Source organism: Trachurus trachurus (assembly GCF_905171665.1).
Source record: "Trachurus trachurus genome assembly, chromosome: 12".
Taxonomy (NCBI): Eukaryota; Metazoa; Chordata; class Actinopteri; order Carangiformes; family Carangidae; genus Trachurus; species Trachurus trachurus.
In genome coordinates, this window is record NC_139908.1 from 24076735 (window position 1) to 24091825 (window position 15091).

The 15091-nt window shown below is 46.7% G+C and overlaps 1 protein-coding gene across 1 annotated transcript in view; it reads left to right on the forward strand.

Moving 5' to 3' along the window:
• Positions 1 to 639: 639 nt before the first annotated feature.
• whrna (whirlin a) overlaps positions 640 to 15091 on the forward strand; it is a gene marked incomplete at its 5' end in the record, with an annotated part of 162336 nt that continues 147884 nt past the window's right edge. Inside the window, one exon of the mRNA XM_083984146.1 lies at positions 640 to 1383. Coding sequence (XP_083840272.1) covers positions 640 to 1383 — 744 coding nt within the window. The remainder of the gene's footprint in view (positions 1384 to 15091) is intronic.

Consider the following 15091-nt stretch of genomic DNA (forward strand, 5'->3'; position numbering starts at 1 on the left):
TTTTTCCCCCCTTTTCTTTTTCTTCGTCGAGGAAATAGTTTGTTTTGCTTGTTGAATTGGCTGCGCAACAGAGGACCAAGTACAAGTAGTAGTAGTTTTCTGTCCTGGTGTTGTTTATCCCGCCCCGTGCGGCGGAGCTGTCGACGGTGAGGCGGACACCGGAGAAGCGGCGGCTCGGCAGCCACCTGACCTCCTGGAAAATAAGACCGCGGCTAATGACACGGAGTCTGAGATCCTTACGCGGCTCATAAGCTCTCCGACGGAGGGAGACGACTTCTCCGCGAGGCTGTTGCATGTCCAGTTTTGACGCAACGTTTCACACACGAAGTTTGCAGAATCCAATTAGACCTGTGATAGGTTATCTTAATTATGGTAAGTGCTGATTAATTTGTGTCAGCTGTGAAATTGAATTAGTGGGACTTAATTGCCCGTTGAAGTTGCCAATTTCTTAGCTCTGTCCAGCAAATTGCGAGTAATAAGTGGAGCATCTGTCAGAGCCGGACAGCATGGATATAACCGGAGTACACGTCCTCCAGCGGTAGTGATGCCCAGCGCCGGTCTGAACCGCGCCGCCAGCCCGTGATGCTTCTACTCTAACCCCGCACCAGTGTGGCGCCGTGTCCCGGTCACACAGCCAGGATGAGCAGCACCGACCTGGAGCGCATGTCGCTCAGCTCCTCGGCCAACTCGGTGGCCTCCAGCGCGCGGACGCTGTCAGCCAACGTGAGAAAGCTGCACAACGCGCTCAACCTCCTGCTCAACGACTTCGAGAGGGAGCAATTCATCCACTGTCTCAACGTCTACCACTCCAAACGCAACGTGTACGACCTGGTGCAGACCCTCAACGTCATCCTCAACGCACCCAGCAAGCGGCAACTTCTGCCCATGCTGCGGCTGGTCATCCCCCGCTCCGACCAGCTTCTCTTCGAGCAGTACACCTCGGAGGGCCTCTACTTAAAATCGGATTTGGTTGCAAGCAATGGCAACGCCGAAACTCCACCGGGCGACTTCCCCAGCGCCAGCCCGACTCCCCCAGGGCATTTCTCGCCAAACAACCCACCCGAGTTCCAAGTGGCGTTGCGGGACTCGCCGGACAGTTTCAGCACCAGCAGCGACGGGACAGCTCCCCTGGTGCCGCTGCTCGGGAGGAACTTTATCCACGAGCCTCCGGGTGAGCTGCGGCAGGTCACCATGAAGCGGCACAAGAGCAACGAGGGCCTGGGCTTCAGCATCCGCGGTGGGTCGGAGCACGGGGTCGGGATCTACGTGTCCCTGGTGGAGCCGGGCAGCCTGGCAGAGAAGGAGGGACTCCGGATCGGTGACCAGATCATGAAAGTTAACGACAAAGTCTTCGAGAAAGTCACTCATGCTGATGCAGTGAAGGTAAGTTTGTCTTTTATTTCCACCACTACGCTAAACCTGCACATGCGCTGCTGTTACAGTCTGCACATTTATCCTGGCAATAGAGGGTATAAATCAAGCAGCCCGCAGCGATTCAGTGAACTGGCACGAATGTCAGAGTCATGGGGACTATTTGCACTAGCCTTGTACTCATAACCCACATCTCGTGTGTATAGTAAGCTCTTGGCTCATATTAATTATGTGTTTGGCCTCGGTGTCTAAGACTGACCTCTTGGAGCTAACAAGCCCCAATTGGTTCAGGGGAAATAATTTTTGTTGGCTGGGAGCAGCTTTCCATTATCAGTGAGCAAAGTGTTATAGCATCGCTGTTGTGTAAACCGACTACTACTTCTAGTAGCATGCAGGTAACTAGACACCCTGAGAGCATCTGGTAACCATAGAGCAGAGTGCGTGTGTGTGTGAAAGTGTGGAAGGAAGAGGAGGTCGGTACCACTGCTCTCACACTATAAAGTAAGAATAATGACTGGGACCACTTAAGCCTTTTGAACTATTGTCAATGCCACTGAGTGTAAAGAAACCCTATTAGCAAATGAGGCGATAAAAGAGCATGTCTGATTTGTGTACAGTGAAAATTGATTCAAGAGGAAGTCTTGGAAGGTCCTTGGTTTTATGAGTCCATCCTTCTGTCTATCATGCCGAAAATGAATATTAGCTTTGTCTTCCCTTTCCCATCACTGTTTTTACCTTACACTATCCACACATTCATAATGGGGGCTCACCATCAGTTGTAAAGTGTTGCAAAAAATCACACCATTGAATCCTTTTGAGCCTTATTCATAGTTTTTACTTTAATATTTTTTAATATTTATATTTGGTAAAGTTCATACCTGTTTATTAATAACTAGCTACATGTTACATAATGCTCCTGTATGCACATATTTAACTATATTGTATTTACTGTTGTGGTAATCTTTTGAGATTTCCCCTTTCCCCTTTACCTCTCAAAATAAATAAAAAGGTGTAGTTGAAAGGTCAGTGGCCTGTTCCCTGTGTCAACCGTGGATTATAGCTCAAATTAAGTCTGTCTAACCTTCTCTGATCTTGAAATAGTCATCCATGCTTTTATCTCTTCCCATATGGACTTTTGTAATTCACTTTATGCAGGGTTCAGCTGTAAGGCAATCCCCCTACCCCCACTGAATCCAAACTGCTCCCCATACAAGCTTTTAACTAATACCAAGAGATGGGAACACATGCTATACCTGTTTTTTGTTTGTTTAGTTTAGTGTTTTTCTCTTACCAATCTTTTTGGATAACATTTCGTGCTTCACAAAGTCCCGATAGTTTTTAAACTGTCATCCTCTGTCCTCTATTGATCCTCTGGATAGCTGTGTTTTCCTTTTCCTCATAGCATCTTAAAGATGAATACATTTTGATGATTTTATTCTAATTACATGCTTACATGTTTTATTTGTTGGTGTAAAACAATTTGTAACTTTGTTAGCCTAGTCTGTCAACACATCTGTGAGGAAAACTCTAAGGCTTAGTTTGTTCATACATTGTTTAGTTTTTTTGTTAGACTCGTGATGGAGTGAATCTTGAGTGTTGGCCCCCACTTGTCGGCTTTTGTCTTTGTAGTTCTAGTTTCTCTGAATCTGCTTCTCAGATTCAGTTCTCTTAGGAGACTACAGCGGGACAACTCTCTGAACCATATATTGAATGCAATCTCAAACTGTGTTGAATAGAATACTAATGATGGAGTTAACCATCCATATTTTTCCAATCAATTTTCTTAACATTTGTAGTCATCTCTGGTCTGTAGTGAGAGGCTATCGATCCCTGTTACTGTAAGTGAATGATTAGAGAGTTTGCTGAAGTTCCTTTCAGAACGGTTGTTTTTTATGTGAGCAGCTGAGACTATGAGGGAGTGAATCCAAAGATGGTTGAAAGACATTCTGCTCATACTGTCATGTCTACATCTCTCTTTAATATACTATTCCTTGATTAAATTGATTCCCGCTGTCGGTAAACGATTGATCTGCAGCGGTTTTGACCATGCAGTCACAATGGTTACACTACTATAACTGCCATGTGGCTCACTGCTGTTATTAGCCTTGACAGGACAGGCACAGGAGAGACAACAAGAGAGGAGCCTTGCTGAGATAAAGTCCCCCTGGTGGTCATTAATGCTTCAGTTATTTTTATGCCTGCTAGGTTTAACCTAAATGTTAAGAATAATTTTAACCCTTTAAATTCTGCCAGACCTCCTAATTCAGTTCATCATTACAGATTTTGTTGTACACCCAAACTTGTCTGGTTACTTTACAGTATATCCATATATGATATTTCTACCTGATGTGACACTGTAGCATTTTAGGTTTGAATTTCCCACTCACAGAGCACTGTGCCTGTTCAAACACATCACTAATTACACACTCTGTTGTATAAACGCAATTTAAAGATATTCAGCTTCCATCATGTTATACAACGCCTTTTCACTCTATGGAGTTGTGGAGAGGTTATTGAGTTGTTGATTGATTCATAAACACTTAGTTGTTAGGACACCCTGAATACTAGATTTCTAAGCAGTGATTGCACCAGTAATGACCATTACATGAAAAAAAAAACTACAGCACTTTCAACGACATTTCTTTAATGGATAAATGCCAAATTGACTTAGGGAACATCTGTATAGTATCTGTAGTATCTGCCACTAGTCTGCACATGTGTGCATGTCTTTGATGGACGTCTTTGCCTGGGGCCACTTAAAGTCTAGGATTGCCATTGTTTATTCATTACAGTTTCTTATTAGAATTGCTTCAAGCCATTTTTAAAAAGTTTTTGCGATTAGGGGCATCAGCCCTAACAACTGAGCTAAGCAACGCCCCTTATCGCATATACAGAGGCTATAGTCCTCGCTGCAGCCGGTCTCGTATCGAATCCTAACTCGGGCGACCCTATGCTGCGTGTCATCCCCTCTCTCTCTCTGTCTCCCCATTTCCTGTCTCTCTTCACTGCGCTATTAATTAAAGGAGGCAAAAAATAAGAAAGAAGTTTTTGCTATAAGCTACTATCCAAGTCATCGACTTGAATAGATTTAAGCTTCTGGTACATTTGACAGAGGAAAGATGTCGCCTCTCAGTGTGATCCTCTGGATGAATCTGGATCTAACAGCAAGTTAATTTGATCCAGGGTCTTCACCTGTTTCTATCCAACTTCAGAGCTCTGCTTACTGCTTAGATATTTTCATATTAACTTTCAATCACATGATGCTGTGACACTGCGGGACCAAATGATAGTTATCACACAACTCTACAACTTTTCAGTGTATTTTTATCCTCATTTTTCTCAGTTTTGGGGTTTTGGCATATTTAGTTCATGGGTTGATGCAAGTGTGCTCATTGTATCTGTGTCAGCACCAACAAGCAGTTTTTTTCATTAAAAGGTGCTGATAGCCCTCCTGTATTTCATGTATTCAGCATCGGATATCAGAGGAACAAGGCTGGTGATTAGATAGGGAAAAGGGAGGGAATCCATAAGAAAGAAGAACCAGCTATTTTAAGGGCTGAAACACTTAAAAAGAGAATAAATATAAATAGTGTTGCTTGATATGTGAACAGGCTGCTTTTTTTGTAGCACACAAGTCAAAAATTGAGTAAACGTAGTTTTAAAAGACAGCACCATACACCTCAACCCCAAGTGTTGAGTGATTTCTGATTCTGTCAGCAGCTACAGTACTAAACTAGTCATTCGCTCAGCCAGAATGTTATATGAAAGTCACTTATGTTTATCACACACACAAATAAGAAATCACTAATCCCACACAAACAACAAGCTTGGCTTCAAATAGGTCTTTGAAATGCATTTTGTTTCCAGCATATTACTCATTCACACTGTTTTCTCCCTGCTGTATACCTCTGCTTAGGCTTAATCCGCTCCACTTTAGCAAACCTGTGTTGCCTGATGAATTCTGGGATGGCCTCTGAAAGCAGGAGGTTGTTTTTTTCGCCCAGGGGATGAGTCAAGGGCTTACAGCTGTATATCTTTCTGTCTCACACCCTCCTCCTCCTAAGAGGCTACCCTGGCCTTGGTCCCTGGAGCCACTGCTAAGGTTGCCTCCCCAGTCAGCATTTACGTAGACCTTTTCTGTATCATCTTCTTTGTGATGTTGTGGACAGTGAGGAGATGTGACAGGATAAGGATTGGGACATAAATTGTGTTGTCTTGGAGCCAGAGCCAAAGCATCAACAAGACAAGCAGCCTTGCCTCATCATCATCCACAGGCTGTCTGTCTCTCAGACTTTTTAATCTGATTGGTTTAAACTCTAAGGGAGTGTGAGAGGGAAAACAAAGGCAGAATGATAGTGTTGTGCCACAAAGACCAATGCCAAAGAGACACAGAAAAGAAAATACAAGACAGGATGGCTATGGATGACCTTGTTGGTCATGTTTCCATGTCTTCCTTCTTAATTAGTTGTGAGTGCTGTCTCCAGTGATTCAAAGAAACACTGTAGTTTGGTGTCAGTTGCTGACATTTGCAATTGCTGCAATGACTGGCATGTTAAAGGACCGGAGGGTGAGGAGATGAAAAAAAAAAGCTGGCCACTGGCTGGTCTAAATTCACTGGGTCGAACCTGGGCTGCTGCCAGCCACATTGACATGCAAAGAGTTGGCCGCAACTCAGAGGATTGGGAGCTGAGTGGCCTGGAGTAACTCTGCACACTGCTAATGGTTGGCGTGTTGATTAGATGGCGGGAGGCAGATAGAAATCTTGTTAAACTTAAGGATGGTATTAATTGATTCATAGCTTGGAGCTGATACCACGCTGTGACAGAGTTCTGCCTTGCTGGATGTTGTCAACATGCAGGCCTGTGGTTGGGAGCAATTGCTAAACCCACTTATCATGTTATTATGCACTGGTCACAATTTACACCTCTTCAGCGCAGACTATTTGATCCTCAAGTGCCACATGAAATGGCATGTTTAGTTCCTCATCCTGATTTTATCCCTCTTGAAACAGGTTGTTGGGGTGGGACAAGTATTGTGAAGGAGTGTGTATGGTTTTTCATAGGAGGGGTTACTTGTGGAAAACGTTGTCTAATCCATCCCAAGTTGAACCTAAAAGCTTTTGTGACCCTTATATTACAGACTAATTTCACTTGAGGTTAGGCCTGTCACGATTATAACATAATTTCCTAGTCAACAATCATTTGAGCTGGCCACAATCATTTTGCAAAATCATTAACATTGTTTTCATTCATCTGTATGAGAACAGTTGGATGAAACTAACAGAAATGTCATATTTCATCACTATTTCCATGTCATTTCCCACCGTTTGAGGTTTAAATAGTGCTCTTTTAACATCATCAAGCTGTACCCCCTTCTGCTGTGGTTTAATTGCACATAAGTGGAGCGCCACAAACTGTTTATCTCGAGACGCTGAATTTCTAATATTCGACGACGGCATTTTGATGAGCATCTATTGACATTAACAATCATGGATTTAGTTGCAAAGCCAATACATGGCTCTTCTTCCGGTGTATGTGTATTATAAAACTATGTTTAGGCTTATACTAAATATTGGCATAAAATGATCAAAAAAAGACGATAGTTAACGTTAATCTCAATTATTTGTTTGGCAATTAATCGTCAACTAAAATTGTGACAGCCGTACTTGAGCTTGCCTACCAAAAAAAGGCACTAATAAATCGTATAGCAGGAATGTTGGAGTTAGTCTAACCTATGAGATTTTCTTACTGCTTGTTTAACGTGTTACCACAGAGGAAATTAATTCCTGATAATGAAAATAAGTTCAAGTGTTGTCTGGAGACTGATTTACTGCAGAGGTGGACGAGGGACTGAATCATCTGTCTCGCTGCCAAGAGTCACTGCTCTCACAGAAAACCAGGATGAGGAAAAGAGCTGAACAATGCAAACAGTAACAGAAAATCACTGTGACCGCTGCAGCTGCCTGACATAGGACTGATAAATAGGCAGCACAGGATTTACATACTGCCTTAATGGAAGTATTTCATGTTTTACCTGAAGGATGAGGACTGTTGTATTTCAAGGAAACTTTTGCAACAGAGCGATTCTGAGAATATTTAACATAAAAATGTCCAAAGTACTGGGATAAAAATCACTTGTGGTCATGGGATTTGGGTCTATTTACTTTCTTTAGCATAAGTTCATACATTTTACATATAGTTTTCTGCCCCAGTGCAGCATTGGATACAACTTTTGTGGCATCTGAGGCTCTTGCAAAGACACTGTGAACTTATGCTGCCGTAGCTGATTAAGCACTGCAGCGAACAGCCTGGAATAAATGAGGTACAGTGCCTTTAGGCCTGGCCTCGGGGTTTGTGTTTACATACTTTTGTTGCTGTGTGTCTAATAACACTGAGCAGCAGATTTGTCTACAAACTATCCAAATAAGTTTGGAGTGCATCTCTCTGTAAACAGGGGGCTGATGGTTGCCTAAAGCCAGCCTGGAGGTTAGACAACTCCACAGCAAGTGGCACAAACGTTGTTGTGGTAAAATCACAGCAAAGGTGAATTATTTTTCCTGTCTTTTCCCCCCAAGTCCTCAGTAGCTACTGCTAACATGCCCTTGAATGGGACACTTAGCCCCTAACCGATCCAGTGGCAAGAATTGGTGGATTTGCTGTCCTGTGGTGAGTTTGCTATAACTGTAATGTGTTGCTGAATATGGAGAAGGACATTGCCAAAAAACATGCATGCACAACATCTTCCTAAATAGACTAAACCGGTCTATTAACTTGTTTTTGGCCTCTTTCTGCCATGGTTCCATTTCTTACAGCACTCTGCTTTATATAACCACTTCTCCGGGGTTTCAAATAGCATTTCATATCACAAGAGACTCATTTTGGTGAATGTGTGCGCACATGCAAATTATTAATGTGTAAAAAAAAAAAATCACAATGTTCTTTAGGGCTGATATGAATGTTTCCAAGCTTCGCCCATGACCACACAGTCCCAAATACCCCATGAAATAAGAAATTGTAGTAAAACATTAATTATCTATTCATTTTAATCACTATCACTATTATACTACCCAAACATTTAATCTCCGTGATGGGCCACAGCTCTCATCTACTATTACCATCAATGGCATGTGACCATGTGACAGGCTTACAACTTGTGAGGATGACACCCAAGATAATTCTCACTGACGCTCGTTGTGTTCTGATGTGTATGCAAGGTGCTGTAGTTGGAGGAAACATGCGGTTGCTGTTGGGAAACATCATCTCTGACTTGTAATGAATACTTTTTATTGAAGTGTTTTTAAAAAGCCTCAGAAAGCCTGTGTTCATGATGAAATAAAGGAACCTTTGGTTGGCTCTCCGATGTTTCATGTTGTGAAGATTTGTGAGCTTATGTAACCCCTTTTAAATCACAGCACTTGTTGGTTCAGCCACACAGGGTTTAATTATTATATTTGCCTTTTTAAACACAGACATTGTTAATGAGATTTGCACAAAAATCCCACAACAGCAACTAAAGCAAGGCTCAGTGATTTGTCCCCGAAAGTCATTTTTTAGAAAAAACAATTACCTCCAGCAACAACAAGCAGCCAGTAATACAATTTACATCAGTGAAATCAGTTCATCAGTGAAATTTGGTAGTATAATTGAAGTACTTTTGGATTTCAGTCATCTGTAATAATTAATTGAACCTCGGATTGTTCCCTTTCATAATCAGGATTTAGCTTTATCTCAAGACAGCAATTTCCATTCACTCTCATCTCATAATTAGTTTCCATATCATTTCCATCCATCCATCCATCCATCCATTGTCCGCCGCATTATCCGAGTCCGGGTCGCGGGGGCAGCAGTCGGAGCAGGGATCCCCAGACTTCCCTCTCCCCGGACACTTCCTCCAGCTCTTCCGGGGGGACCCCAAGGCGTTCCCAGGCCAGCCGAGTGACGTAGTCACCCCAGCGTGTCCTGGGTCTTCCTCGGGGCCTCCTCCCGGTGGGACATGCCCGGAACACCTCACGAGGGAGGCGTCCAGGGGGCATCCTATACAGGTGCCCGAGCCACCTCAGCTGACTCCTCTCGATGTGGAGGAGCAGCGGCTCTACTCCGAGCTCCTCCCGGGTGACAGAGCTCCTCACCCTATCTCTAAGGGAGCGCCCCGCCACCCTGCGGAGGAAACTCATTTCGGCCGCTTGTATCCGGGATCCTGTCCTTTCGGTCATGACCCAGAGTTCATGACCATAGGTGAGGGTGGGAACGTAGATCGACCGGTAAATCGAGAGCTTTGCCTTTCGGCTCAGCTCCTTCTTCACCACGACGGACCGATACAATGACCGCATTACTGCGGCCGCCGCACCGATCCGCCTGTCAATCTCGCGCTCCGTTCTCCCCTCACTCGTGAACAAGACCCCAAGATACTTAAACTCCTCCACCTGAGGCAGGAACTCTCCCCCGACCTGGAGGGTGCAAGCCACCTTTTTCCGGTCGAGAACCATGGCCTCGGACTTAGAGGTGCTGATTCTCATCCCAGCTGCTTCACACTCGGCTGCAAACCGCCCCAGTGCATGCTGAAGGTCCTGGCTCGAGGGAGCCAACAAGACCACATCATCTGCAAAAAGCAGAGATGAGATCAAGTGGCTCCCGAACCGTACCCCCTCCGGCACTTGGCTGCGCCTAGAAATTCTGTCCATAAAGATAATGAACAGAACCGGTGACAAAGGGCAGCCCTGCCGGAGTCCAACACGCACCGGGAACAGGTCTGACTTACTGCCGGCCATGCGAACCAAGCTCCTGCTCCAGTCATACAGGGACCGTACAGCCCTCAGCAGAGGGCCTCCGATCCCATACTCTCGGAGCACCTCCCACAGGTTGCCACGTGGGACACGGTCGAAAGCCTTCTCCAGATCCACAAAACACATGTGGACTGGTTGGGCAAACTCCCATGCGCCCTCGAGCACCCTGCGGAGGGTGTAGAGCTGGTCCAGCGTTCCACGGCCAGGGCGAAAACCGCATTGTTCCTCCTGAATCCGAGGTTCGACTATCGGCCGAATTCTCCTCTCCAGCACCCTGGAATAGACTTTCCCCGGGAGGCTGAGGAGTGTGATCCCCCGGTAGTTGGAACACACCCTCCGGTCCCCCTTTTTGAAGAGAGGGACCACCACCCCGGTCTGCCAGTCCAGAGGCACTGTCCCCGACTGCCACGCGATGCTGCAGAGGCGTGTCAGCCACGACAGCCCCGCAACATCCAGAGACTTGAGGTACTCAGGGCGGATCTCATCCACCCCCGGTGCCTTGCCACTGAGGAGCTTCCTGACTACCTCAGTGACTTCAGCTTGGGTGATGAATGAATCGACCTCTGAGTCCCCAGCCTCTGCTTCCTCGATGGAAGGCGTGTCAGTGGGATTGAGGAGATCCTCGAAGTATTCCTTCCACCGCCCGACGATATCCCCAGTCGAGGTCAACAGCTCCCCTCCTCCACTGTAAACAGTGTTGGCGGAGCACTGCTTCCCCCTCCTGAGGCGCCGGATGGTTTGCCAGAATTTCCTCGAGGCCGACCGGTAGTCCTCCTCCATGGCCTCCCCGAACTTTTCCCAGACCCGAGTTTTTGCTTCCGCGACCGCCCGGGCCGCCGTCCGCTTGGCCTGCCGGTACCCGTCAGCTGCCTCGGGGGTCCCCCGAGCTAGCCAGGCTCGGTAGGACTCCTTCTTCAGCTTGACGGCATCCCGTACTTCCGGGCTCCACCACCGGGTTCGGGGATTGCCGCCGCGACAGGCGCCGGAGACCTTACGGCCGCAACTCCGGATGGCCGCGTCAACAATGGAAGCGGAGAACATGGTCCATTCGGACTCAATGTCTCCGGCCTCCCTCGGAATCTGGTCAAAGCTCTCCCGGAGGTGGGAGTTGAAGACCTCCCTGACAGGGGATTCTGCCAGACGTTCCCAGCAGACCCTCACGATACGCTTGGGTCTTCCAGGTCTGACCAGCTTCCTCCCCTGCCAGCGGATCCAACTCACCACCAGGTGGTGATCAGTTGACAGCTCAGCCCCTCTCTTCACCCGAGTGTCCAAGACATACGGCCGGAGGTCAGATGACACGACTACAAAGTCGATCATTGACCTCCGTCCTAGGGTGTCCTGGTGCCACGTGCACTTATGGACACCCTTATGCTCGAACATGGTGTTTGTTATGGACAGACTGTGGCTAGCACAGAAGTCCAATAACAAAACACCGCTCGGGTTCAGATCGGGGAGGCCGTTCCTCCCAATCACACCTCTCCAGGTGACACTGTCGCTGCCCACGTGAGCGTTGAAGTCTCCCAACAGAACGATGGAGTCCCCAGTTGGGGCACTTTCCAGCACCCCTCCCAGGGCCTCCAGGAAGGCCGGGTACTCTGCACTGCCGTTTGGCCCGTAGGCCGAAACGACAGTGAGAGACCTATCCCCGACCCGTAGGCGCAGGGAAGCGACCCTCTCGTTATGCGGGGAGAACTCCAACACATGGCGGCTGAGCTGGGGGGCTATGAGCAAGCCCACACCAGCTCGCCGCCTCTCACCATGGGCAACTCCAGAGTGGAAGAGAGTCCAACCCCTCTCAAGGAGTTGGGTTCCAGAGCCCAGGCTGTGCGTGGAGGTGAGCCCGACTATCTCTAGTCGATACCTCTCAGCCTCCCGCACAAGCTCAGGCTCTTTCCCCCCCAGCGAGGTGACATTCCATGTCCCTAAAGCCAGAGTCGTCATCCGGGGATTGGGTCGCCGGGGCCCCCGCCCACGGCTGCCACCCATATCACACGGCACCTGCCCCTTATGTACCCTCCCGCGGGTGGTGGGCCTACGGGAGGGCGGGCCCACGTCGCTCGTTCGGGCTGCGCCCGGCCGGGTCCCGTGGGCCAAGACCCGGCCACCAGACGCTCGCCTGCGAGCCCCGACCCCAGGCCTGGCTCCAGGGTGGGGCCCCGGTAACGCCAGTCCGGGCGACGTACACGTCCTTGCTGTTACTTTTTTCATAAGGGGCTTTGAACCGCTCTTTGTCTGACCCGTCACCTAGGACCTGTTTGCCTTGGGAGACCCTACCAGGGGCATTAAGCCCCGGACAACATAGCTCCTAGGATCATTCGGGTACTCAAACCCCTCCACCACGGTAAGGTGGCGGTTCAAGGAGGAGTCCATATCATTTCATTTTCTTGAAATGGTTTTCTATTTGTCCTAATTTGGTATTTTACACAATGTGATGTGCACATAACATGACCAGTGTTTCCCCTACCGTTCTATTGGCGGGGCGGCCCGCCCCGCCTGCACGGGCCCCCGCCCCCCTTGAAAAACGCAACATCAAGGAGCCAGTCGCAGTCAAAGCGGACCTGTTGGTCTGATGATCAAACTGTAGAGCGCTCCACCTGAAGCACCTACCTGTCCAAGCAACCAAACGGCGCTATTCTCCCTCTGTCATCTGATTTTTAAATACCAGCGCTCACGCCGGGTAGCAACACACCGGACGAGGAAGCGCCGCGAACCACATCAGATTCACCGCAGCGTGCAGCTCCGCGGCCGGCTCGCGCCCTGCAGCAGTCGTTTTGGCGTCTGAGTTTAATCATAAAACTGGCGATAAAAGCACCGCTGTTTCACTGTGTAACTAATTTTCAGCTGCGTCACCTTTACTTTGAAAGTCCAGTGAAGCTGGATCAGAACGGAGCGTTTGTACGGAGGGAGAGATCAGCTGATCCGCTGCTGTTTACTTTCTCTCTGAGCGTCTCCGCCGAGAGTTGTCTCCGCCTCCTCACCCGTTGAGCTGAGTGTCAGGAGCTCATTATATATTAGACTATAGCCTATATCTTATTTTTTATACAGTCAGTCACCAGTGAAAGAAGTTGTCCACTCACAGCAGGACAGATGGATAATCGGTAATAATTAATTTCACTTAATGTGGCCATGAATAAATCAATTTCGATGTTTTTTGCCTGTTATATTTCAGTGTTGCCCAAACGCAAATCTTGAATAAGTCTTTGTTGTCTTTGTACAGAGACAATATGAAATTTGCTTGTAGTCACAGCACAAAAAAACCCCACTATTTTCATATGCACACACATACAAAAACACACACTCGTATTCTATAATTTCGATCAGTGAAATATATGAAAACAATATAAAATATAATTTAAAATAACTTGTTGCTCTAATTTATTTAATTTAAATTAATAAAGCTTCATATTTAAAAGTAAAAGTAGCGCGATGTTCAGTTGTCAGAAATTAACAGCAGCCTCCTCTCTTGTCATATTTGCAGCAACACTGATGCTTCAGGCTGCGATCGTGCTTCGCTCATACTCTCTCCATTAAAACAACCTGCTCCTCTTGGCTGAAATCAGTCCGTTGTGGATCCATTTTGTGCGGAAGAAGAAGAGTATGATGCCAAACGCCTCCTTTGATGTGAACGCACAAGCTGAGAGCCGGACTTAACAAACCAAGTTGATAACCAGCTTCGTAGTACCGTGTTAACTTGGGCCGGGACTTGAGGTTTTGTTGAGCTGGAAGATGAACACAAAGCCTGGCCATGTCGAGCCTCCTTCGCAGTACAGGCCTCCGGTCAATTTTCAGACCCTTTTCAAAATAAAACACCGCGATTAACAAATACTAGAGGCCAATGTGTGTGTTCGCAGCCTATTTGTGTTTATTTAATCCAAACAGAGCGATAAACACACACACCTTCACATACCCCCCCCGGACTCATCCACCCCCCACCCCCCCAAGACAAAACGGCTAGGGGAAACACTGATGGCCATATTTAAAATGGCATAAAAGCTGACTTTGCAAAAAGTTATGACCATAATTAACTGCAGTAAAAACCAACAAAAAAAACCACCCATGGGAAAATGCATTTGAGTGCTTGTAGCCAGTGTTTGAAGATTTCCAGTGTACAGATGATGCTCCAATGTTTTTAATGTAGCTGAGGCTGGTGACCGCTTTTATTATGATGTTACACTTGACATTATGTTAATGAGAAATCTTGGCTTATTGTTGTTTTGGAGCAAAGACTAGTGTTGTTAAAGTGGTTAGCTCTATATTTTTTTGCATAATGTATTCTACTGTAAAATGCTGATTTTTCTATGTTGCCAACAGCTGCTTATAATTGAGGGGAGTGAATTGAAGTGTTGGATCAGCCAACCAGAAACTCTTGATTAAACAAAGTGCGGACTCATGGTTAGCTCCAAAACTACCCTTGCAATGCCCTTGAGTAAGACACTTAGCACCTCAACACTCCACTGGCCAACAGTTATTTGGCCACCAGCTTGTACTGGCCGGCTTCCAGTTATGACAGTGTGTGGTTGTAGGCATATGAAACAAGTCATGGCTGACGTTTGGAGGATCAGCACTTCTTCCTATTCTCCTTTAATGCTTGGCAGCTTGAACCCTCCGCCCCAAGGACAGAAGGAAATTTCTTTCAACCGTATCCAGCCTTATGGTGTGAAACATTTCCCTTTTTCATTAGTTACGAGTTCTCATATCAGTCAGAAGTTTGAGAGGAAGAAATCTCCGAATTTGGTGGAAAAAAAACATATTGGACCATCTCAGAACTGCCACATTCACTTGAGATGTACTAGGCATCCATGCTTTGAAACATTTACCCACCCACAGTGAAGAAATGTTGGGATCTGGATCCATCGTCTTCTCATCCTTTCCTGTCACACTACTACCTTTGCATTTAATGCAATACTTAAAAAAAAAAAAAAAAATACTAGAATA